General features: G+C 40.2%; 1 protein-coding gene and 1 long non-coding RNA gene across 4 annotated transcripts; one reads left to right on the forward strand and one right to left on the reverse strand.

Moving 5' to 3' along the window:
• LOC112553823 (lipoxygenase homology domain-containing protein 1-like) lies at positions 1-25,428 on the reverse strand. 3 transcript variants are annotated; one of them, XM_025221287.1, is made up of 6 exons: positions 25,346-25,428; positions 22,890-23,137; positions 22,154-22,277; positions 21,869-21,933; positions 21,082-21,117; positions 20,617-20,934 (listed from the first exon to the last, which is right to left on the reverse strand). In XM_025221287.1, exons 1-6 carry the CDS (start codon positions 25,404-25,406, stop codon positions 20,884-20,886), a joined length of 585 nt encoding a protein of 194 aa, XP_025077072.1. In that variant the 5' UTR covers positions 25,407-25,428; the 3' UTR covers positions 20,617-20,883. The 3 variants fall into 3 exon arrangements, with proteins under 3 accessions (XP_025077071.1, XP_025077072.1, XP_025077070.1); XM_025221285.1 differs by lacking the exon at positions 25,346-25,428 and adding an exon at positions 23,331-23,472; XM_025221286.1 differs by lacking the exons at positions 20,617-20,934; positions 21,082-21,117; positions 25,346-25,428 and adding exons at positions 1-328; positions 23,331-23,472.
• LOC112553836 lies at positions 9,512-10,777 on the forward strand. The gene is made up of 3 exons (XR_003097121.1): positions 9,512-9,560; positions 9,939-10,100; positions 10,507-10,777. It is a non-coding gene; the product is annotated as an uncharacterized LOC112553836 (long non-coding RNA).
• Positions 25,429-26,583: the final 1,155 nt, after the last annotated feature.

Genomic DNA, 26,583 nt, shown 5'->3' on the forward strand with positions numbered 1-26,583 from the left:
TGGGCTTACACTTCTTTATTATTCGGGAGCTTGTGTTGATTTATGGGACGAGATCTGAGTCAGATGCTCGCAATTCAGTTTACAACATTGACTAAACAAACACTGCTCAACACAAAGAAATAATAATAAGTGTATGTACGCGTGAAAAGAAGGAGAAATAGTTTGCGACTGTCGAGACATCAGGAACGAAGACAGTTTTCTTGAAGAAACCGCTGAACTTCAATACGTTGACAGAGCTCAGGGATAATCATAACTGATCGATGTTTCTTCTGTTAGATTATTCACGAGGTTCTCCCAGAAGGCGATTGACATCTACTCCAGCCTGTTCCTGCAAAAATAACGGTTTCTTATACACAACAATACGTACAAAAAAAAAAAAAAACCATCGCATCATCATCATGGTCATCATTATCATTATCACAACAACTACAACATCGCCATTATCGTTATCATTATCACCATTATAGTTATCATTATTATATTCAGGTCTGAGAGTCTATCACCAGTAGTAAAATTGAGTGTGCAACAGTGCTAATAAGCAAAGCCGTTCTCAAGACTAATGAAACACAAAACGACTGACCATAATTTTCATACTTAGCATGAGGTCATGGAGATAAAGATTATTAACCTGTGTCTAGTTGAATACTTGAATATATGTATTTCCTTATGTTTATATATATATATGGTGCCTAACGAGGAGAGCTGTTTTATAAAATTGGCCTGATGGGTTAAAGGTCACTCAAGAAAAGACGAAAATCGTCTCATAAGATATATTACCCATAAAATTCGCAGCAAGTGGCATCACACAGTCTGATAAAGATGTTATTTTACATTTCCTCTCTTAATGGCAGCATTGGTTTTCTCTCAAGACTGATGCAGTTTATATGGCATAAACTTATAAGAGTAGCCTGTGTCTACAAAATTAATGAAGTCATTGATTTAGACACATACAACTGACTAAATAATAATTCTAGTTGTCAAAGAAAGACTTTTTCAAACCTTTCCATTGGAAGTCAGGCGAGAGCGTTGTTCCATGATTCCACGTCGCTTAGTGTTCCGTGTTTCTGCACTCAGGTAAAAACGATACAGTAGGTTAGATGTTATCATCATCATCATTAATCATCATTAATCATCAGTCATAATCATCATCGTCGTACCTTCGTGCTAGCAGATTTTTGAAGGAAAACATTTAGCTATGTAGTGTATACAGTGTGGACATTTCGAGACAGGGTTTGAGCTCATCTGCACCACAGTGTTTTTATTAAGCAGAACTAAGGAAGATGACACACGGACCTTTGCACTTCTCTGTGGCAGAAATTGTTCTGTCGATTCTGCCGTCTCCTTCACCACTCGCCAGCGCACAGTAGCACAGGAAATGGTAACGCATGTTGCTGTAGTGCTTAGGCCATACCTCTATCTTTTAGAAACAACACAAATGTTTTATCTTGAGAAATAATATTCTCATTTAAAAAGCTTTGGACTCAGAAAAGTAATTTTTAAGGCTTAGTCATGCATGGATTGGCATTTGAAAATAAGTTGATCGTGAGATTTTTTACTTTCATTCATATCCCAGTGCGTAATTAGTCAAAGTTCAAGAAGTGTGATCCGAATAAATTCCAACCACTTGTTTTGTAATTTTGCGGGAACAAAGTGGTCATCCATTAAAGTTGACTTTCATATTCATTTCCCTTTTTATTATTTTGCTTATTTCAAAAATGTTATGTATCAACATCACCTTTATCTGTGGCTAGGCTAGCCACGTTTCATGATGGAAATGGGTGAGTAAATGTTAATTTATCGATAGGTGAGAATATATTGATGTAAGTCATTGAGCTTACACGTGGCACATTCAGAAAAATGGATATTTATAGGTCTGAGCAGAGGAAATGAATTTATATTAGCATGGGAGAAATTCTTAACCCCAACATTGTATGTGATTTTCCTACTCACAGCTTTTTAATACATTGCTTAGCTTGTAGGGAGATGTTTTTGTATGTGACTGTCTAAAGCACGTGTGGAAAATACCAGTTACCTTATCTAGATGCCAGCCAGGATAGTTGCCAGAGTTGTCATGGGAGATTTGCACCTGGCACAGCTCGCCGATGTCAGCCGTTGAAACCTCGAAAGTGTCGAGCTTGCCTTCTTCAAAATTAGTATCGCTGTTATGTAACAGTAAAGAGTGGGACGTTCCCTTATTTCCGTAGAGAACAATTCGGACTCTGGCATCTGTACCAGCATTTTCATACTTGATGTGTGGGTTTGGATCACCCAAACAACTTCTAGAATGAAAATGTTTCAAAATATAAGTTCACGGTGGACCACAAATTTGTTTTCTATATTTCTGAATGCAAGAAAAACATTAGAAACAATTTTCCATTATTTTCTAATTACTTTGGGTTTTTTTCTTTTTCTTTTTCTTTCTTTTTATTCCTTTTTTCTTTATTCGTACTTTGTATTTTAGGGCATAGATAGGCTCACCTTTACCATTGACAACAAAACCACCAAGAAACCAGAGCACAGACACCAGCCTCCACATCCTACCCGTGTCCCCAAATGCCAGACGCTTCATTTCTTCAAATGTTCTTAACACAAATGAGTAGACCATCTTTATAAAGCCACTACAAGGAACTAAATTTCAAACCCAGCGGCATCTGTATAAGCTTTATAAATATTTAAATTGTATGGAGAGAAAACTTGCGAAAGGGAGATGCATTCGGCATACACATGGATATAAACTTTGGGCTGGTTTTGGCATTAGTTGAAATTGTAAAGTCAAACTACTTGATATCCATAGCTCCGCCCACAATGTGTTGCTGAACACTAGCTGGCACGTTGACTGCCAACAGTTACATTTCTTCTAATTGCTGTGTAGATGTCCAGTTACTGTCATTAATCTCAAGCAATGAAAATGTTCAGAGAAAGGAACAAGTTTTCGAATTTAAAAGATGGTTTATTCGCAGCCATACGCATCTGTCAGCTACATTAACCCCAAAGACATAAAAGCTCTAACGGACACGTATTAAACAGAACGGATTAGATGCCAATGGATCCCGTTAGTTCATCACCTAAAGACTTATAGTGAGCTTGAGTCAGTCCTGATACCTCGTTCCCACTGATTTTGTCCGATTTCATAGATTTGATGTCGTGGTGAGGGCAACACACGGGGTAAGAAAGGTGAAGGGTTGGATGTAAGGAAGGTGAAGGGGTTTATGATCGGTCTGAAGAATGAGCTCGTGAAACATACTGGTTGCTGTGATAAAAGGAAAAACAATCTCTCTTTTTGAAAAAAAGATTTTTGTTTTCTGAAAGACTGTCTTGGGTGAATCGTCATGCTGCATTCCAGCACAGACTTTAAGTCGACGTTCTGTTCAGACGCCATTATTCTAAGCTCTCTAATGAGATGAATAATCGACATACATCTGATGCATGTGACTAAGCACGTGTACCTGTGTAACCTTCTACTTACCTTCCGCAGTGCAAGCTGGCAGAAGCGAGGCGCACACAAGGATGCTGAGGACAAGTGTCATGGCTGCCGTCAGGTTCTGAGTCAGTCGATGACGATACAGATACAGACGTGGAGCTGCTGGTACTTATATAGTTAACTTTCTAAAGACAGAGCACGATGAAAATCACATTTGTTGTTTAGCATCAGAGGTAATAAATATTTTCCCATGAAAGTGAACAATTGTGATAGTAGTAAACTTGCCATTTTATATCCTTAATCAATTCTTTTGTCCTTTTATAGTGTGTGACAGATGTCAGTAGGAGTGGTGAGTAAAATGAAATTTCCGGCGGTGTATTCCTCAATTCCTTTTCTAAATCTTTTAATAAAGCCTGATGAGTACGAGAATTGAGAGACAATGAGTTGAACAATGTTTTTGTCTTCGACCACAAGACTATTAAACAGATCACCCTTATGGTTATGCAACAAGTTTGTGGTCACGGATCTAATACCTTAAAACAAAACACGAAAGCATAAAATAAAAAAGAGAAAGAAGTAAAACTAAGGTAGGAAATCACTGTGTACCAAGAGTGACATTTTAAACAGTGTGCAAAAAGAGGTTCGAATAGCTAAAATTGATTTTCGTGAATGTTATCAGCATCCTTTGTGACCTTTATTATATTCATCTGTCTGAGAAAGCCAACAAGAAGGTCTCTACAATGCCTTCTTCTTCGATGTGATCCGATCCGATCAATGATTATTTATAACTTTGCGTTTATTTGCCTTTACTTTTCTTTCTGGGGCCATATAAAACTACAGCTGTGAGAAGATAGTTTATTAAGTTTTTATGCATTTTAAAGCACAGGAAAGGTCTTGTTTGTGGTTTTCTGTCAAACTATTGGAAGTTTTATTCTTCTGCCACGTTTCAAGATGGGCTTCTCCCAGTAAAAGGCTGTGAAAATTCACTTTCTCCCACTTTCCACAAATATAACCATTTATTCCGAGACATGTTGATTGTTTTCTAGTGAGTGTGTGTTTGTACTGTTTCTTTTATTCTGTATCGCCTACTCCCTGTAATCATCTAACCTCATTTTCTATATACATGTACTCTTTCTCTCTTTTATTAATTTCTTTCTTTTCTCTCCTTTTATTCGTTCTCTCTTTCATCCATTTCCTATGTCCCTCTCCCTTATTATCTTTGATTTCCTTTTGCTCACTCTGTCTGTCTCTTTCTCTGTCTCTCTCTCTCAGCCATGTTGTGAATCAAGTAAGCTGTAGCGGTGTCACTAGTGACGTATACCCACTCCAAGAGTTTCTGCAAACAAATGGCGGCGCCTGACTGCCATCTGTCCTCCCTCGTCCTATGGGTCTCCTTGTTTGTGTGGTGCGTGCAGTATGGCAAAATCGTTTTACTTTCATGCTATAGTGTCTGTGTAATTGCTCTGCTGAGTTTACAATGGAAGGAAAGCGAGACATAAAGTGCTGCTGAATACGTTTACTGTTCCCAGAAAGTTAAAAGTTTAGTGGCCGTAACTCCACAAACATCACAGCGCATCCAGCTGGTGCCAGGTGGCTTTTTTTTTTTTTTTTTTGTTGTTTTTTGGTATTTTATGCCATGCCAGCAACTAAGGCTATATCATGGCAATAAAAAGAATTTTTACGATTAAAGGTTTCGAGAAAAATCTCCAGTTATTTATCTTAAAAACAGACCAGGATAATTAATGAACTAAATGTTTAAGAAAAAAGGTGGTGTAAAAAGGATGGTGGAGCCCAAGAAGGCCACCAACACACCAGAAATTAAATGAGCTATATCTATGTGTAAGAAATTATATTTTATGAAAGAGTCCTATCTTTTTTAAAAAGCCACAAATTGCTGCCGATTAGACGGACCTAAATAAGATATGTAATGAGTTTTCTGTAAAAAAAACTGTCGTCGGATGATCTGGAGCTCTGGACAGATAATTAGAAAGTGTAAAACGTTGAGATGCCCATTACACCAGGGGCAACCTGGTGGTTGCTCCCCTCCGTGGCATACGTGTGTCCTATCTTTAGTCTTGTAAGGACCACCTCCTCCCGCCTTGTGGTGTGGCATAAGGGTGGGCGGTCAGAAAGACGGAAGAGGGGCGAATAATTTATTTTGACGGAGGGTGTTCCAGAGGTCTTGCCATAAAGTCAGAATGTAGGTTGTAAGTAAAGTTTTGCAATCAGATGAGATGAGAAACTGTATTTTACCAGGGGACTGACATGCAGCCTTAGCAGCCTGGTCTGCTCGAACATTGCCTGGAATACCAGAATGGCCAGGAGCCCAAATAAAGACAATGTCCTTATTTCGTTGGATAAGTGCTGCATGAATTTTATGAATCTTGACCACAAGGAGGTGGTGAGCATGCTGCAAGGCAAGTAAGATAGCATAGAGTTCTGCTGTAAAGATAGAACTTCCGTCTGCCAATCGGACTGAAGCAGCCCGTTGTGGTTGGCAGGAAGGAACTGCTACCGCAGCGACTGGGCCACCACTTGGGATTTTGGAGCCATCTGTAAAGATTGAACAGAATTGAGGATGCTCAGAAATAAGTTTACGAAAGTATTGAAGGTAAATGGGGTCACTAGTGTCCCCTTTTTTGAAAGTTGTAAGATGAAAGCGGATCTCTGGAACAGGGAGAATCCAAGGAGGAGTGGTTTGCAGAGGTAAAGGCTCTACCTGATTGATATCTACTCCAGCAGCTTGAAAGTGAGGTGCTACTCGGAGTGATAGAGGCTTTTGCTCCTTGGTACGAATGGCATAAAGGGCAGCACGCTGAGGTCTGAAGACAGCACGATACGCAGGATTCCCAGGATGAGATTTTAAGCGACAGACATAGGATAGCATGAGCTTCAAACGACGGAGAGAAAGTGGAGGCTCACCAGCTTCTGCGTACAAACTTTGTACAGGAATGGTGCGGAAGGCACCCAAGCAGATGCGGAACCCTTGGTGATGAATTGGGTCAAGCATTTTAAGGTAGGACTCTCGAGCAGAGCCATAGATAATGGATCCGTAGTCTAGCTTGGAGCGGATCAGGGCACGGTAGAGACGTAGCAGGACCGTGCGATCCGCTCCCCAGCTGACATGGCCAACTACTCTAAGAATGTCCAAGGCTTTCTGACAAGATAGGCGTAGAGATTTGATATGAGGTAGAAAAGACAGTTTACGGTCAAAGATGACCCCAAGAAATTTAACCTCTTGGACCACCTTGAGTATCGTGCCTTTGACAGTGATAGAAGGGTTTGGAAACATACCTCTCAGTTTGCAAAAGGGGATGCATACTGACTTCGTAGGAGAAAAATTGAAGCCGTTTTCTGTCACCCACTTTTGTACTGCATTTACACACAGCTGAAGCCGGCGTTCGAGGCATGGAAGGGAGCGACCTCGTATGCAGATAGCGAGGTCATCTACATTCAAAGAGGCCACTAAACCTGGACAGACTGATTTCAAGATTGAGTTGATTTTGATGTTGAAAAGAGTTGGAGAAAGAATGCTGCCCTGAGGGACGCCCATTTCCTGTTCCTGAGGATCAGGGTCAGGGCCCGGTGCAGAATCCTTGCACTTTTGAAGGGCTTGTTGTAGTTCAGGAAGAGAGAAAGGTAGGTTGTACTTTTCGGAGTTGTCTGAAGAAAAGTCACAACCCGAAGATTCTTGGACAGATTTTAAGCGTTGAAAATCTGAAGAGTAGTGTGAAGAGGAGGAATTATGAGCAAAGGTGGATGCTAAGGAATTTGTGACATCCTGTACCTCTGTGAGAACAGAGTCTCCAACCCGCAGATGGCCTATTGACTCAGCCTGAAACCTTCCCTTTATCTTCCTTACGGCCGCCCACACCGCTTGAGAAGTGGGAAGCTTCCTTCCCTGTTTAAAAATATAACGGGTATGAGCTCGGGTACGTTTAAAATTTATTACATTTTCAGGAGTGGGTTGACGGAAGGAAGACGCTGGGCTTTTTTCCGCGCGCGCTGAGCTACCCTGCACTCCTCTGTAAACCAAGGCACCCTTGGGCGGTTATTACGGTGACTTAGTACAGGAATCGTTTCTGATGCGATTTTATTTAAACTTGCAGTGAAAACTTTAGCAGGGTGTAACATAGGATCTTTTCTAATGTCTTCAATCTCAAAATTAAAAATAGGATTTCTGGTAAGGTGGGTGGAGCAGAGTGTCTGAAATGCAGGCCAGTCTGCCTTAGTTAAATTCCACCCGCCTTTGTGAAGGTTATCGTCCCGCTCCAGACCATTTGTAAAATGTAAAACAAGGGGAAAATGATCGCTGCCACACAGGTCGTCATGTACAGCCCAGTTAAAATCTAATAAAAGTGCTGGGCTGACCACTGACAAATCAACTGCTGACTCTGTGCTGTTGTGCGGACGGCAAAAGGTGTTTGAACCGTCATTCAGAATTCAGAGGTCATTTTCCATAAAAAATGATCCCAACAACTCTCCTCTGGTGTCAGTCGAGGCCCCGCCCCACAAGGAGTGGTGTCCATTAAAGTCACCCAAAAGAAGGACGGGAGTAGGAAGTTGGGTTAAAAGACTCTCACCCTATGCGCATCGTACTGTCAACGTTATCTAGGCCCTATATAGGTTACCTATATTGACGGGGGAGAGTACTCTTACCAACCAAGGGCCATAACCCCTAACAATGGCACGTGACTTTTAGCCAATGGTGTACTATGTGATCGGAACTGCGCGCCATTTGCAAAGCTGTTTCTACACTTTTCGCAAAAGGAATTATAATTAAGCTAATCTTCAGCCGTCAATTCCAATACTGATACATGTGTTGGACTCTTCAATAACAGTATGTATAATTTATATACTCTAAATTAGCATAGTTATTGAGATTTTAGTTCCAAGTTCAGTGCAGAATATTATGCTAAAGAAGAAAGATTAGAGTACACATTAACGCAATAAATGCACAAGTTTTCCAGAGAGAAGTAGAAATCAGGCCCAGCAGTTCTGAAGCTTTGCAATTTGATAAATCTTTAGCCGTTAGCGATGCAGAGAATTCGGAGCTGTCGGAATTTCCTCAATAAATTGCGATTACGAAAGTGTAGGTCACGAACTTTACGATTCGAAAGCAACAGAATTTCGACAGTTCCTTCTGTTTACTGGTATAGTAGCGTTAAAAGTATCGATTCAGACAAATTAACTTTAATGGCATTTTCTCTACAACAAATGGTAATGACTGTATGATGGTCAATAATTTATTTTACTGTTATTCTAGATAGCTGGCTGCTGGCATTTAAAGATGAAAGTGTCACAGGATGTGCAACTGGCCATCACAATCTGTTGAACCAGATGCAAGCTTCATTAATTAGAGCTATAAAGCCAGATTCCTCATGTTCTATGCTTCCAGTTCTCCTGCACAAGTCATTAAGTAAGTGCAATTTATTTTTTGATTCCTAATATTCATAATTAATTCTTGTGCAGAAGAAAATTTATGAACTGTTTGAACTCTATAACATGTCATTACGGCAAAAACAGTGTAACTTTGGTTGTGATTTTGCCCTATAAGAGTGAAAGGGACTAAAGTACTTGATTATATTAAAGTGAAATTTATGCTGTGCTTTTGGTCTTGATTTGTGACATCTAATTAGCACCTTTGCCTTCACGCTCCAGCGCCCCTTGTCTGGTGTTCATCCTGCCAGCACAGGGACCCCCAACCCTTGGAAGGTAATTTGAAGTCATTTTGTTCATAATCATTTTAACATTTTGTTTGTTCTTACCTCGGCCAAGACTTTGAACAGCGTTTTTTGTGAAATATAACTAGAAGTGCAAAATCCCAGGCTTCTTTTGCCATAGTGAAAAAAATTGAAATAAATAAGGATCACTATTTACATGTTTTCTGCTACTGCATTTGTTGGTTCCAGTAAACAAGATAAACTACAGAAAGCTTACAGCATATACTGTCTCTTCTGGAAGAGATGAAAACTGACGTGAAAGACGTGAAAATAGGCTTGCGCAGATGGAGTGCCAAACCCAGAAAAGGAGCTGACATCTGACACAAGGGTTACAGTTTCCCTTAAAATCTTCAGAGGATGTAGGAAGATATCTCAAGTTGGATTTAAAGACAGATCCAGGAAAACGTGCACGCTTGGTATGTACTCTATTCTGATTTGTTAGGAGTCAAGTGTCTGTGTGCTATTCCCTTTAAAGGTTTTCATAGCATTATGTTGTATAATGTCTGCAGTACTAAAAAGTAACAAAAGCATTGTTATGGTGGCATGAATTACAGCTGATAATAAATTTTCTGTAACCACTTAAGCTTGGTTACGAAGAAAAATATGAAACTTCCTTAATGGTTTTCATCCATATTTCGGTCTTAGAATATGAAGAAAAATATGAAACTTCCTTAATGGTTTTCATCCATATTTTGGTCTTATAATACTCTAGTTTACATAACATGTATCATGATACTGACCACAGCAAGTTTTATTATAAAAAAGGATGTTTGTTTATTTTTGTCTGTTTCCAGGAATGCTATTTGGCGATGAGGGGAGGCTTTAGCTTAAAGCTCGTGGTCAAGAGTATACTGTCTGTGCTTTTTTCAACACAATTAGCCCGGTGTTACAACTATAACGGCCTGAAGGGAAAGAGGGTCTGAAAAACCACCCCTTTATTTTAAGAACAGTTCAGGGTAAGGATTTAAATATTTGACTTTGTGTTTTCATGAGTCATTGAGAAAAAATATTTCAGTGTGTGGTCGAATTACATTGCAAATTTTAAAATATGTACACATGTTTATGCAATGTCTGGTCCTTTTAATCAGCTGGTTAATACTGTGTAGAAAGGATTAAGATGACAGTTTATGGATAGAGTTCTCCTGCCTATAGAAATTCTAACTGAAATTCAAATACAGCTCCACTTGTAGTTCCTTTCTGTTTATAACGCTTTAAAATTTTTATGCCACTTTACATATCTTTATAATTTGCTTGTACCTTTCTTTATTTCACCGTATATTCTGGATTTTTAATTTCAGCGACATGCAATTAAATGCTTATTTTTATGCAGACTTCATATTCTTATATTTGTTCTATTTTTAGATGCTGCAAGAAAAAGTTATCCTGATGCTACGGAAGTGGAACTGCAAGTTCAGATTTCGAGCTGGCTGACTGGGGCGAGAGATCGCGAAAATGGGAGAAAAGAAAGACTTTTAAAGCCTATAAATAATTCTGGGGTTGAGGGTGAATTACAGGAGAATTAAAGCTGTAAAAATTTCAACCGATATTTGTCTGGAAAACTCTGACATAAACCTGTACAGGTCAATGCTTTAAGAATTTGTGTAAATAATCATTTTTTTAATTAACAATTAAATAAACAGTAAACAAAAAGTTATGTTTGTTTTTTGTAACATTATGGATTTTTTATGAACGTTTTTGCTGTTTCTTATGCAATCATTGCAAGACACTCATTATTAATCCATTTATTTTGCATTTATAGGGTTATGTTGATGTATTTGATATTTTTGCAAATTAGAAATACACCAAAATACCTAAAATTACCAATAGCAGCTGAAAAAGTGATCTGGGATTTATCTGGGATTTGCCCATATTGCCTATATGGAAAATCCATATAAGACCCATGGTTAACCCGTTTGCGCTTTCTACGTTGGGACCTATATAGGTTTACCATATGCCCCCTAGATTCTGCTATATAGGGTCAACGTGGGTCCATGTGGGTCCTGTTTTCTAATGCTGATTGGGCAAGGTCCTGTCGGGATATCCGAGCTGAAGGAGGTAGGTATAGACTGCAGATAGTAATGGTTTTGCCCAGAGAAACTCGGGCAGCAACGACTTGAAGAGCAGTATTGAGTGGAACCTGGCTAAATAAAAGGTTTGAACGAATGAAAAGAGCAGTCCCTCCTGAAGGTACGTCATTTGGTGAGTCTGTGTGAGTTTGTATGAAGAAGATGAGTCTCTTGCAGTGCTATTACATCAAGAGAAAAGCGAGATGTTAGGCATCGGAGTTCTTCAAAGTTTGCTCGGATCCCTCGACAGTTTCATTGGAGGATTAAAGACATGTGTTATCTGTGAGGAAGTGACGTAGACCGCCCCATAGTAACTGAGGGAGAAGATCCAGGAGAGGGCAGGGGACGGCGGGAAGGAGATGGCGACATTAAGCGTCGCTCATCCATATCCATCCCCTGCTCGCTAAGAGGAGTATAGCGGTTTGAAACAGGAATAGGTGCTGCTGTGGTGGTCAAAGATGTAGTGGATTTTTCAGATGATTTTTGTTTTATGTTTTGGTATTCTTGTCTGTCTGTGGAGTGGTGTTCTTATTTTTTAGTTGTTTTGAGTTGCGTGTTTGCTGTCGTACAGTGTTTCTAGTTGGTGAGGTGGAAGGCTTTGACTGTGATGCTTGTGTAGCTTGAGATGCTTGAGATTTCTGTGTTGACTGGGTGTCACCACAACTTGGAGGCGGAGGAGGAGGAGGAGGCATAGATTGAGATGTAGGGACAGGGCCTGCTGAGGAGACCCATGTCATGTCAGTCTGTATGGACACAGAGGTGGAAGGTCGCTTTATGACTGCTGCTGAATAAGATATGGAATTTGAAGTAGAAGGTGTTCCTGAGGAGCCACCCACTACGCGACGGCGAGCATCAGCGTACGAGACGCCAGAATCCGCACGTACGCGTTGAATGGCTGCCTCTTCCTTCCACTTCGGGCAGTCTTTAGATGATGCGACGTGTGCTCCATCACAGTTTGCACATTTTGCGCTTGAATAGCAAGCAATCAGCTGCCGCATGGCCGGTACCGCAGCAGAGAAAGCAGCGGGCCTGGGACCTGCAGAAGCTCGCATCGTGACCATAACGCTGGCAGTTGAAACAGCGAAAGGGAGATGGAATGAAAATTGAAACTTTGACCCGTAAGTACCCGACCTCAATGAAGTTGGGTATTTTGGGTAGACAGAAGGTTAGAAATAAGGTGTTTGTGGGAATAGATTTCCCGTCCTTCTTTAGTGTGACTCGTTGTACTGCTGAGACCCCCTGAGATGCTAATTCTGACCTGATGTCAGTCTCAGTCATCCCAGCAAGGTCCGGGCAACGAATGACCCCTTTCGAAGAGTTGAGGGATCGATGTGGTGTGACTTTTATGGGGCGATCGACAAACTGTTTCCCGTCCCATCGGCGTAGGGCTTCAGAAGCTTTTTGATTTGCGCACTGGACAAGGAATTGTCCAGAGCGCAGACGTCTTATAGTAAAAAAATTGTTTGAGATGTTTTTAAAACCTTTCGCTATGGCAAAAGGTGATAGAGACGAGAGAGGCCGGGCCTGCTCTGCGCCTTCTACCACCAAGAAACGGGGCCAGACACCCTCAATATCGTCCCTCACCTCATCTTCGCTATCAGTGGAATCATCTTCTCTTATGCGTTTCCCAAGGTTGGATAGTTTTTTGGCCATGATAAAAAGAAAAACGTTTCGTTCTTTGTGCTCCGCACCCACCACGGAGTCCAACGAGGGGATTCGACCGAGCGGTACCACTTGGGTATTTCCACCAGGGCTACACAAGGAATATACTCTGGCCTTCCAGGTATGAAGGCCAGATTGACCCCGGCCGCAGCCTTCTAGCAAAGCTAGGGCAATGCACGACCAGCCGCTTGGTTGGTGTGGGCCACACCAACCTCCCGTCTAGAGGAAGTCCGGGCCAAGGAGGTGTGTTGGTATGATGGGCCGCAACCCATCAGGGACCTCAACCTCCAGGATCCCATCCTCCCCCGACACGGGTCGCCCTGCACGGCAAACGCAGGGGACCTAAAGAATGCCGCAGACAGGAAATGGTGTTCAAAGAAAGATATAATAGGAGAAGGAAAAACAGAAGAAGGACCGGTGAAGTCAGAAGAAAGGAAAGGTAAAACTGTAGTATATGAGGGAGATGTTTGCTTTGAAAAGGAATATAGATGAAAGGGCCTATGAAGCAAGAAAAAGGAAAAGCCTGAGGAAAAGGGGTGGGCCTGCTTTGTCCCCCAGCCTTTCTCTGGTCTCTGCTATAGTGTCTGTGTAATTGCTCTGCCGAGTTTACAATGGAAGGAAAGCGAGACATAAAGTGCTGCTGAATACGTTTACTGTTCCCAGAAAGTTAAAAGTTTAGTGGCCGTAACTCCACAAACATCACAGCGCATCCGGCTGGTGCCAGGTAGCGCACTGATCACACGTCCTTCAGCTTCGTAAACAGAAAACAAGAAAAGACTGGAAAACTTAGATTAATGTGTGCGCCGTCACAACCTCTCCACTCAGCCTTCAGATTGTTCTACGCGTTCTTTCTTTAACCACACAACAAACGATCGCGTTAATGGCGGCGAGCTGTTCTACTCTTACTTAAAGGGATACTCAAGGCTTGTGATAAGGCTCTGGAAACGGTCAAACGTTTCAAAAATATATTTAGTTACAATTACAGAGCACGAGAGCAATACAGAAGAAATAAAGGATTCGTTTCTCACTTAATTACCACTTATTAGCACTATGTCGGTTGCCGATGCTTATAAAAATTGAAAAAATCCAGTGAAATCGACCCTTGTGTCCTTCGGCCGAGTAACCACGATAGCTTCCCGAGATGATCAAGCAGACAGTCTTCTTGTGACGTCAGAGTCTTCTTGTGACGTCAGTCTCTGACAGGAAGTGTCTGTATCTGTATCATTGCGAAGTTTTGACGTCATCTGTTTATTGCATGACGCACTCTGTGTATAAGGCTTGTAATGCTCTGTCTTGCGGAAACTGATGAAAAGAAAATTTTGAATCTTTTCCCATCTTTTCGTGGCAATCGGGTGCAGCACATTCTCGAGGCATGGTTCTCACTATGGAAACCACACGTCATAGCGTCACGTGACGGAGAACGAGACTTCGTGGAAGCAAACAACGAGTCCCGTGTAATTTCTGTTATTAAACACAACATTCTACTAAAAACCTTCAACGTTTTCCACATGAACACACACATAAATAGACGAGATTCAAATTCATCCTACTCTTTACGCGATTCTAAGCAGTTTTATTTTGCCTTTACAATCCCTTTAAGGTCGTGAACATTATTGGGACCAATCGTGCAATGATGATGTCAAGTAATCTTGCTTGTCTCAAACAACTCTGTCTTAATCTTTGGTTGCAGTACAAAATCATAATCCCAGTGTCTGTATAAGTAGCATATATGTCTAAATAAGCAAAGAAGCGGCCTTCTCTTGTCATGCAATAATACAACTGGAATTATTAATCCACAGATCACATTCCTAAACCTTTTCACTACATTGATAAGAACAACAAATGATATAGGAATTAGCTATACATTGTGATTAAAAATTTTGAGTTTCAGTTATCTTGTGTGTGAGGGTTTAAAATACGAAAGCAAGTGGTGAACACTATTGTGTTCATAGTGCAACTGGCCTCGTGTCCTAGTTGGAGGAAAGCGCATATTGATCTATTACATTTATTAATACCATTTATATCAGAAACTGTCGTTTAAAATATTACATATATTAATACTATTTATATCAGAAATTGCATATTAAAATATAACAAGTATTAATACTATTTAGAGCAGCAGCTATATTGTGTGAATGACATCAAATTGATGGTCTGAATGGTCTTAATTAATGAGCACGTATGTTTGAGGTCAACAAAATTTCTCCGTCAGTCAGGTCATAGAAAACTCGCTTGTAGGCGGATGTGGAATTTCATATTTGTGTGACAGTGCTCTTTCGAAAGGGAAAAGTTTATTTAGTGAAAGATTGCTGTGTTTGGTGAGTGAAATTTATATTTGTGTGACGACTCTCTCCGTTTTATTTTGTGACCAGTGACCTTACTTCATATACTCTAGGGACATTGTATGAAATGCATCTGTCTAAAGTTGATAAGCTCTTCTGTGATAAACTAACTGTGAACACTTTATTGAAGAATGTTCTAGTGAATGCTTGTAGGGCTTTGTTGTATGTGTGACCACGCCCGCGCTTCAGTCTTCTACCTTTTGCCATAAACAAAATGTTCTGACCAACGGTTAAGACGTTGAATGTCTAATGTGGAATAAAGGAGAACTAAATTAAACACGGGTTATGATGATGATGATGATGAGAGTTCTGGTGCAGATCAAGGATACTGCCACGTCACTGTCATTCATCTGCCACTACGGTCTGGCCCACGGGGTTGTCGTAGCAGGGACCCCCAGTCTTGATAAATGATATCTGATGATGACGAGAACTGAGTCACAAAGTTGAACAATATGTCTTTGGCTACGAACACAAGCCTATGAAACAAAAGACTGAATCAGAAGTTGAATGGGCCAGTCGATAAAGACATACAAGAATCGCTTGAGGTATAGATTGGTGATGGTTCTAATAGTTATAGTAGTGATAGGTCTTCCCAACTAGCTCCATCGGGGTCTATATTCTCAACCCTACGGCACATAATCCGACCGTTCTTAGAAGCTCGAGAAGAAAGTTAATCTTCACTGGTTCGTCCGCCTAATCACATCAAGGTGGGCGAAACCATCACCTTTGCTTCACCTTTTCTGTCTACCTATCATGAACTACGCAAGACCAGGGACATCTGTCACATTCTGTCCACGCATGCAAATAAATAAGAAACCGGAAGTATACACTTGTTTATCTGTCAGAATATTCAAACGTAAAATAAATTTCGAATTTAGTTTTTTACTTTATTTACTTAAAGATTAATTAAACCTTGTAGCTTGGTCAAGGGGATGGTGATGAAAGCTAATGTTGTTACCAAAAAGATGACGATTGCTTTGTAACTCTTTATTTACATATTGTTTGAATAATAGTTTTTGGTTATTTCAAAAACCACTTTTAGATCGTTTGTTGTATGCTGAAAGAAAGAACGCGCAGAAATTCCTCAACCTCCCTGAGTGGTGAGCTTGTGACGGTGCACACATTAAACTGATTTTTCTACTCGTTTCTTTTTTTTCTGTTGAAGAAGACGAAGGTCGTATAATAATTATGACACCTGGTCGCAGCCGGTACCGCTGTGATCTTTGTAGTGTGACAGCAGGTAAACTTTTGACCTGTAGAGGTCAGTTACCGTGTTCAGCAGCACTTTAGGCTCCGCTGTTTGCCATTGGTCCACGTGTTGTCAAACTGAGCGATCACGTGGTGTCGAGGTGCAGCCCATCAGACACGTTCCCGCGGGAGGCAACCTATGACCCCGCCCCAGTCCAGCTCAGTAGCGCTGAGCTATTTTAAGACCACCGTGCTCTCACGTGACATGCACATGTCGGGGTTAGGTCACGTAAAGCGAAGGTTACCATGGAAAGACTGCTCGGTGCTATAACCAGTGTAAAGTCCACGCAGTAATCATGATACTAGTCAGACTTACTAGTTATTAGTACTACCTATACGCCGTAGTCTACCTTCTCAAGTGTTATTACTGAAAATAAAATGGTGTTATCGACAATGCTTATCTCTATGATAATTTGATAATTGGACGCTTCGACCAGTACTGCCCTTGAGACGAGTCGACCTCTTGGTTTTGAGTGGTGGTTAAAGGGGGTGGGGGTGTTATTATTGAAATAATTATTAAACAGTTTACGAGCCTCCTCGATAGCTATCTACGTCGTCGTCGTCGTTGTTGCTGTTGTTGTTGTTGTAGTTCAAACATATTAAAGTATGAGTTTCATCATCAATGTACCCTAAAAAATCCTGTAATCAAATTTCACAGCACATTTCGTCATTGACGGACAATGGGTACGGGGAGACGATGACGTCACGACCATTATCTTACAATTACAGTGGAACCTCGGTTAACGAACTTAATCCGTTCTGGAAAGCTGTTCGTTATCCGAAATGTTCGTTATCCGAAACAATTTTTTCTATAAGAAATAAAGGAAATAGATTTAATTGGTTCCCAGCCCCTGTTGACTCGCTAATATTTGAAAGTTACAGGCTATGTAAGTATTTTTTTAATGAGAACAGTTATAATGCAATATAAATGGAGTTAAATAAACAAAAAAAACATTAACGAAAGCATTTAAACATCAGAAAACTTGCCGTTTTAACGGCGTGGTTGGAAGCAGATGAGAGAAGGGGTGGAATTACTGATTCCCCCTCCATGAGCACACGTGACATTATAAAATCGGGGGTGACTTTCCTTTTCTGTAGCTTTGAGGTTAAAGGAAAAAACTTGTCCAGTGTCTGCTCCTTCTGCCATTTTTGTAAAACTCTTGGGTAATACGACATCACATATCCGACAGACGCATGCCACCTTAATACTTTGAAATCATTTCCTTTTACAATTCAATTGTTTGCCGCTTACTTGTCATTACCTCCCTGCTATTAATTGCTCTTAATCTTCTTTGGAGCCATGATTGAGGATTATCTTACTAAAATAAAGCAGAACAATCACTAAATAAGAAGAATGCGCATAGATAAGGAACGACTGATCGTAACTGTCTCGAGCGCGAATGATGACATGCTGGTCGGTCACGTGTGGTTCACGTGGCTGTTTGTTATCCGAAATTTTGTTCGCCATCCGAGACAAACTTTTAACGAAATTTTTGTTCGTTAACCGAAATATTCGCTATCCGAGGCGTTCGCTAACCGAGGTTCCACTGTATATCGCCAGCAGCAATGTATGTTGGTTTTTTTTTAAGCCCTTGTACATAATATTCATATTCGCATTCTTTTTCTGTCAAAAATTCCTTGAAAGTTCTGTGGTTCAACGCCTGTGATCTGATGAAGTTTACAGTGCTGACCACAATCTTCATCACATGGTCCAGATTCAACACCTTGCCACAGAGATTTTGTTGGTGAATAATGCAATGAAGCCGCAGAGGCTCGGTTCCATTAGACTCGACGACTTTTCTAATAACCTTGATGCCAGTCCGCTGTGGCATCCAACATACTTCTGGCACCATCGTAGTCACTCCACTAATTTTTCCCAAGGAAGAGCAAGACCCTCTATTACGGCTGAAACTTCTTTGAATAGGTCTTCGCCAGTGGTGTTCCCCGTGCATGCCCCTCATGGCCGCTAACTCTTCTGTAAGTTCAAAATCGCTGTTTGTACGCGAATAAAATACCAAGAGTTGAACGGTGTCGGATGAGTCGGTTGACTCGTCAGCAGCAATAGAAAACATTTCGAAACGTGCTGCTTTGTCCTTAGTTTTTGACTGGAGATGTTTCCACATATCTTCCACTCGCCGTGCAATTGTCGTGCGAGAAAGGCTGACGGCTTCAAATGCATTCTTCTTTTCAGGACACAGTTCCTCCACCACTGCTAGCAAGCACTTTTTTACGGCATTCACCGTCGGAAAATGCTTCACTTCTCTGCTCAAAATGGGAGCAACTCGGTAGCTTGCAATTACCGCCGCCTCATTTTCTTGTCTTTTCTTGCTAAATATTCTCGTCAAGCCTCCAATTTCTTGACGTGACTTAGCAATCTTTTCTGTGCGGCTCGAACCAAGGATGCCATCATACTTGTTCTTGTGCTTTGTTTCATAGTGCCGTTTAATGTTGTGTTCCTTAAAAACAGCCACACTTTCTTTGCAAATCAAACACGTTGGCTTGCTATCATGTTGTTTAAAAAAGTACAGATCTGTCCACTTTTCTTGGAAGTTTCTGCACTCAGAGTCAACTCTTCGTTTCTTCGGCTCTCCCATTTCACCGGCGCACAACTGTCACCCGCCACGACTAAAGGACATTTTAGTACTATGTCACAAACCTGCTGTGTTATTTTCTTTAAATGTTTTTTTTAGCTAAGAAGGGGATAGGAAATTGGAAAGGGGGAGGTTGGAAGTGTCAACAGTCTGAGGCGGGCCGCGCCATACGGGATGGCCGGCTCATCTGTGTTTAATTAAGTTTGGTGTTGATAGGTTGTTTTGTTGGAAGAACAAATGAAAGAGTGTAGTATTGTTTTAAATGTGTGTGGTGTGACTGGGTTTCTTTTTTCTTGACGGGAGAGGATCAGACGGGTTTTTCTATTGCAAACAAGTCTTGAACGACTTGTGGTGTAGTCCTGAATTTGCTACTTATCTAAAGATTGGTTTTGTTTTTCTCTCCAGGTTTTCTTTGTGTTTTTATTTCACTTTTGGTTAATTGTTCTTCGTCTACTCGCCTTATCCGCCTGGGGTTCCTGACCAGCGCTGAGTTGAACATAATTTCAAGAAGATTCCTCGTCTGAAAGGCACTGTAGAGTGCAGGTGACATACTAGAGGCCCCGAAAGGTGTTGAGGGTCAATTTTGTGCAGTTTGACTTTCTTTAAAAATGGATTCCTTGGTTATTGAACTAACAGGAAAATTCACTGCTATGTTAAACTAAAAGTTTAGAAATTGTCTTAAAATAGATTTTAATCGAGGTACCCCCAGGCGATCCGTCCTGATTTCCACAGGAAAATGACGAAATTCAAACGCTGTTTTGGTATTGTTTCCTGTAAGAACCCGACTGTTTTATACCTTGCTAGAAAGCCGGGTCTGTATTTTCAATCTGTTTAACGATTGATTCAAGTATTAACCAATCAAAAGACCACTAATCCCTGTGGAATGCAGCGTCCCTCGTTCTCAAACACTGGTTTCCTCCAAAGACGAAAATCAAGAATGAAATCTATCAAAACATTGAGAGACGCCCCTACGTAGGGATAAATACTTCTTCTTCCCTTTTTTCGTTTTTTTTTTTTTTTTTTTGGTTTTTTATTTTTTTTCATCATTATTACTAACATGCCGATTTCCTGTACTGTGGGCAGATGCTTCGCGGGCCGGATATGGCCCGCGGGCCGTAGGTTGTGCATCCCTGATCTACACTAACAGAATTTTTTTCACTTTACGTCTCTTATCGACTACTAGTCGTAGACTAGCGGAATATCTTGACTACTTTGTTTCCGGAAGATGATTTTCCTGACATAAAAAAATATCTCACATATAGTTTCTAAAAGATTCATGCGTACAAATACCCAAATATCGACTCTAAAGAATTTACCTGCAGAAATGTATAGTCTTTTCATTTAGTATTCTATAGCTTAACCTTATAATCAATCTAAAAAATGAATGTATGTATGTATTTAAAAAATTACCTAAAATGTCAAACCTAAATTTTAATTCTGGTTATAGGCGTGAATTTGTATTTGTAGAATTCAAAATCCTGATTTTGTCGGACGACACAGAAGTCACAAACAACACACTGCGTCCCACACATGTTCTTTCTTACAACAAATTACAAAGACTTCTTTATTATTCGGGAGCTTGTGTTGATCTATGGGACGAGATCCAAGTCAGGAGCTCGCAACTCAGTTTACAACATTGAGTAAACAAACATTGCTCGACACAAAGAAGTAATAATAAGTGGCTGTGCGTGTGAGAAATAGTGTGCAACTCAGACAACAAGCTGTTGAGACATCAGGCACGAAGACAGTTTTCTTGAAGAAACCGCTGAACTTCAATACGTTGACAGAGCTCAGGGATAATCACAACTGATCGATGTTTCTTCTGTTAAATTATTCACGATGTTCTCCAAGAAGGCGATTTACATCTACTCCAGCCTGTTGCTGCAAAAATAACGGTTTCTTATAAACAACAATACCTATAAAAAAAACATAGCACCATCATCATCATGGTCATCATTATCATCCTCACAACGACTACCACATCGCCATTATCGTTATAATTATCACCATTATAGTTATCATTATTACCTTTTCAAAGGCTGATCTTTCGCTAGACTGAAACTCCTGCAACAAAATTCACATTATTAATATAGGTTAGTAATATACAGATTAGTAATTTATGTTAGTAATATAGGTTAGTTAAATACACATTAGTAATATAGGTTAATAATATGCAAAGAAGTAATCTAAGTTAGTAATGTGTGGGTTTGAGACTTTCAGAGCTGTTACAAAATGTTTATCTATAAGAAGACACATTTATCAGGTCTGAGAGTCTATCACCAGAAGTAGAATTGAGTGTACAACAGTGCTAATAAGCAAAGCCGTTCTCAAGACTAATGAAACACAAAACGACTGACCATAATTTTCATACTTTAGCAGGAGGTCATGGAGATAAAGATTATTAACCTGTGTCTAGTTGAATACTTGAATATATGAATTGCCTTATGTTTATACATATATATATATGTTGCCTAACGAGGAGAGCTGTTTAATAAAATTGCCCTGATGGGTTAAAGGTCACTCAAGAAAAGACGAAAATCGCCTAACATCTGACGCATTTCCCTTTAATTATTCGTCTCATAAGATATATTACCCATAAAATTCGCAGCAAGTGGCATCACACAGTCAGATAAAGATGTTATTTTATATTTCCTCTCTTAATGGCAGCATTGGTTTTCTCTCAAGACTGATGTAGTTTATATGGCATAAACTTATAAGAGTAGCCCGTTTCTACAAAATTACTGAAGTCATTGATTTAGACACATACAACTGACTAAATAATAATTCTCGTTGTCAAAGAAAGAGTTTTTCAAACCTTTCCATTGGAAGTCAGGCGAGCGCGTTGTTCCATGATTCCACGTCGCTTAGTGTTCAGTTCTTCTGCACTCAGGTAAAAAACGGTACAGGAGGTTAGATGTTATCATCATCATCATTAATCATCAGTCATAATCATCATCGTCGTACCTTCGTGCTAGCAGATTTTTGAAGGAAAACATTTAGCTATGTAGTGTATACAGTGTGGACATTTCGATACAGGGTTTGAGCTCATCTGCACCACAGTGTTTTTATCAAGCAGAACTAAGGAAGATGACACACGGACCTTTGCACTTCTTTGTGGCAGAAATTGTTCTGTCGATTCTGCCGTCTCCTTCATCTCTCGCCAGCCAGCAGTAGCACAGGAAAGAGTAACGATCGTTGCTGTAGTGCTTAGGCCATATCACTATCTTTTAGAACCAACACAAATGTTTTATCTTGAGAAATAATATTCTCATTAAAAAGCTTTGGACTCAGAAAAGCAATTTTTAAGGCTTAGTCATGCATGGGTTTGCATTTGAAAAATAAGCCGATCGTGAGATTTTTTACTTTCATTCATTTCCCAGTGTGTAATTTGTGTTCAAGAAGGGTGATCCGAATAAATTCCAACCACTTGTTTTGTAATTTTACGGGAACAAAGTGGCCATCCATTAAAGTTGACTTTCATATTCATTTCCTTTGTTATTATTTTGTTTATTTCAAAAATGTTATGTATCAACATCACTTTTATCTGTGGATAGTCTAGCCACCTTTCATGATGGAAATGGGTGAGGTACATGTTAATTTATCGATAGGTGAGAATATATTGATGTAAGTCATTAAGCTTACACGTGGCACATTTAGAAAAATGGATATTTCTAGGTCTGAGCAGAGGAAATGAATTTATATTAGCATGGGAGAAATTCTTAACCCCAACATTGTATGTGATTTTCCTACTCACAGCTTTTTAATACATTCCTTAGCTTGTAGGGAGATGTTTTTGTATGTGAGTGTCTAAAGCACGTGTGGAAAATACCAGTTACCTTATCTAGTTTCCAGCCTGGTTTGGAGCCAGCGTTGTTATGGGAGATTTCCACCTGGCACAGCTCGCCAATGTCAGCCGTTACAACCTCGAAAGTGTCCAGCTTGCCTTGTTCAAAATTATTCTCTCTATTATCTAACAGGAAAGACTGGGACGTTCCCTCATTTCCGTAGAGAACAATTCGGACATTGGCATCTGTACCAGCATTTCCCACACTTGATGTGTAGACCTTAATCACCCAAGCAACTTCTAGAATAAAAATGTTTCAAAATATAAGTGCACGGTGGACCACAGATTTGTTTTCTATATTTCTGAATGCGAGAAAAACATTAGAAACAATTTTCCATTATTTTCTAATTACTTTGGCGTTTTTTTTCTTTTCTTTTTCTTTCTTTTTATTCCTTTATTTGTACTTTGTATTTTAAGGCATAAATAGGCTCACCTTTACCATTGACAACAAAACCACCAAGAAACCAGAGCACAGACACAAGCCTCCACATCCTACCCGTGTCCCCAAATGCCAGGCGCTTCATTTCTTCAATTGTTCTTAACACAAATGAGTAGACCATCTTTATAAAGCCACTACAAGGAACTAAATTCAAACCCAGCGGCATTGGCATAAGCTTTATAAATATTTAAATTGTATGGAGAGAAAACTTGCGAAAGTGAGATGCATTCGGCCTACACATGGATATAAACTTTGGGCTGGTTGTGGCATTAGTTGAAATTGTAAAGTCAAACTACTTGATATCCGTAGCTCCGCCCACAATGTGTTGCTGAACACTAGCTCGCACGTTGACTGCCAACAGTTACATTTCTTCTAATTGCTGTGTAGATGTCCGTTAATGTCATTAATCTCAAGCAATGAAAATGTTCAGAGAAAGGAACAACTTTTCGAATTTAAAAGACAGTTTATTCGCAGCCATATGCATCTGTCAGCTACATTAACCCCAAAGACATAAAAGCTCTAACGGACACGTATTAAACAGAACGGATTAGATGCCAACGGCAATGGATCCCGTTGGTTCATCACCTAAAGACTTATAGTGAGCTTGAGTCAGTCCTGATACCTCGTTCCCACTGATTTTGTCTGATTTCATAGATTTGATGTCTGTCACGGACCGTCCGCAGACATGCGCATTCTTTCCACAAACCAAAATATCCTGATCGCTTGAGGGTAGGCGTACCTTCTTAGAGGCACAAATAATTATTCAATTCAAATACAATGTCAAATGAAACAAAGGCAAAATATCCACACTGATAGATTCACTCCTTCATTCACCACACAAGATATATTACCAATATATTATCATTCATCCATCGTACTATTAAAGTTAACAACAAAATCGACTCCCACAAATATTGTCACCGATGAAGAACACAATGTTCGCTCCCGATGAAACATCAACCTCTTATATTAAAGTCTTTGAGACCCTCCCAAGTCCTCTAATCCAATTAGTCACACTGATCTTCTTTCCACGAAGTCTATTTATTATTGAAAATAAATGGTTTTCACAGTACCCACAGTTTACAAGCGGAACGTCTCGGTCTTGCGCATGCGGCCGCCTCTTAGGTGTTTGGCCGGATGATGTTAGATTCGCTGAAGGCCGGGAGGAAACCTTTCCTCCACCGGCGCTTACTCTCAGGCTGTTAAGAACTGTCCCTTCCAGGCGACAGATGGAAGTCGGTGCCCCAGTCTTGCACCAAGTTTCTATTCTTTTCTCGCTGATACCAGTGTTTGGTTTCTTGACCCGCCAAGAAACTGGGATGCCAAGCACAGAGCTCCCCACGGTGCGAACACGGACTACAGTGACTCACGACCTGTGAAGTACATCCACCTGTAGTTTAACCACGGTATTACTTTCCGTAATACTTTTTCCGATGTCGCAGCAGTTGCGAGAAAGTCCGAGAAAATCCACCAGCTCTCACTTCGGTTCCGCCGTTAGCTCTCTGCTTTCCGTTTTTTCTCTAACGTTATTTTCCTCTATATTTACGTCACCTTATTTTGACGTCCCAGTTTGCGTCATTTGCTCAAGGGCAAACAACTTCCAGCCCACTACGCTAAATCAGATCAACCACGGTTGTCGATCTTCCCTCCTAACCCCCTCTACTAAGTACTTATCCGTTACAATGTCGTGGTGAGGGCAACACACGGGGTAAGAAAGGTGAAGGGTTGAATGTAAGGAAGGTAAAGGGGTTTATGATCGGTCTGAAGAATGAGCTCGTGAAACATACTGGTTGCTGTGATAAAAGGAAAAACAATCTCTCTTTTTGAAAAAAAGATTTTTGTTTTCTGAAAGACTGTCTTGGGTGAATCGTCATGCTGCATTCCAGCACAGACTTTAAGTCGACGTTCTGTTCAGACGCCATTATTCTAAGCTCTCTAATGAGATGAACAATCGACATACATCAGATGCATGTGACTAAGCACGTGTACCTGTGTAACCCTCTACTTACCGTTCGCAGTCAAAGCTGGCAGAAGCGAGGCGCACACAAGGATTCTGAGGACAAGTGTCATGGCTGCAGTCAGGTTCTGAGTCTGTCGATGACGATACAGATACAGACGTGGACCTGCTGGTTCTTATATAGTTAACTTTCTAAAGACAGAGTACGATGAAAATCACATTTGTTGTTTAGCATCAGAGGTAATAAATATTTTCCCATGAAAGTGAACAATTGTGATAGTAGTAAACTTGCCATTTTATATCCTTAATCAATTCTTTTGTCCTTTTATAGTGTGTGACAGATGTCAGTAGGAGTGGTCAGTAAAAGGTCTGGTCATGTTTGTTGTTTTCTGTAAAACTATTGGAAGTTTTATTCTTCTGCCACGTTTCAAGATGGGCTTCTCCCAGTAAAAGGCTGTGGAAATTCACTTTCTCCCACTTTCTACAAATAAAACCATTTATTTCCAGACATTTTGATTGTTTTTAAGTTTATTAGTCTATGTTTATAAAAAATTGAAAAAAATCCAGTGAAATCGACCTTTGTGTCCTTCCGTCGTGTAACCACGATAGCTTCCCGAGATGGTCAAGCAGAGGAGTCTTGTTGTGATGTCAGAGTCTTGTTGTGATGTCAGAGTCTGGTTGTGATGTCAGAGTCTTCTTGTGATGTCAGAGTCTTGTTGTGACGTCAGTCTCTGACAGGAAGTGTCTGTATCTGTATCATTGCAAAGATTTGACGTCATCTGTTTATTGCAAACATGCAAATGTCGGGGTTAGGCCAAGTAAAGCGAAGGTTACCATGGAAAGACTGCTCGGTGCTATAATCAGTGCAAGGCCCACGCAGTAATCATGATACTAGTCAGACTTACTAGTTATAAGTTCTACTTATATGCCGTATTTTACCTTCTCAAGTGTTATTACTGAAAATGAAATGGTGTTATCGACAATGCTTATCTCTATGATAATTTGATAATTGGACACTTCGACCAGTACTGCCCTTGAGACGAGTCGATCTCTTGGTTTTGAGTGGTGGTTAAAATGGGATGCTATTATTGAAATAATTATTAAACAGTTTACGAGCATCCTCGATAGCTATCTACGGCGTCGTCGTCGTTGTCGTTATTGTTGTTGTTATTGTTGTTGTTGTTGTTGTTGTTGTTGTTGTTGTTGTTGTTGTTGTTGTTGTTGTTGTTGTTGTTCAAACATCTGAAAGTATGAATTTTATCATCAATGTACCCTAAAAAATCCTGCAAT

The sequence above is a fragment of the Pomacea canaliculata genome, linkage group LG13, assembly GCF_003073045.1.
Source record: "Pomacea canaliculata isolate SZHN2017 linkage group LG13, ASM307304v1, whole genome shotgun sequence".
Classification (NCBI taxonomy): Eukaryota; Metazoa; Mollusca; class Gastropoda; order Architaenioglossa; family Ampullariidae; genus Pomacea; species Pomacea canaliculata.

Bases quoted from the DNA above. Each gene is read 5' to 3' on its own strand.
- LOC112553823 (XM_025221285.1), bottom strand. From the start codon at position 23,457: ATGGTCTACTCATTTGTGTTAAGAACAATTGAAGAAATGAAGCGCCTG. The intron at 23,138-23,330 runs GTGAGCCTATTT...TTTTTATTCTAG, and splicing joins TTTTGTTGTCAATGGTAAAG to AAGTTGCTTGGGTGATTAAG. The intron at 21,934-22,153 runs GTCCGTGTGTCA...ACCTGAGTGCAG, and splicing joins TGCCACAAAGAAGTGCAAAG to AAGAACTGAACACTAAGCGA.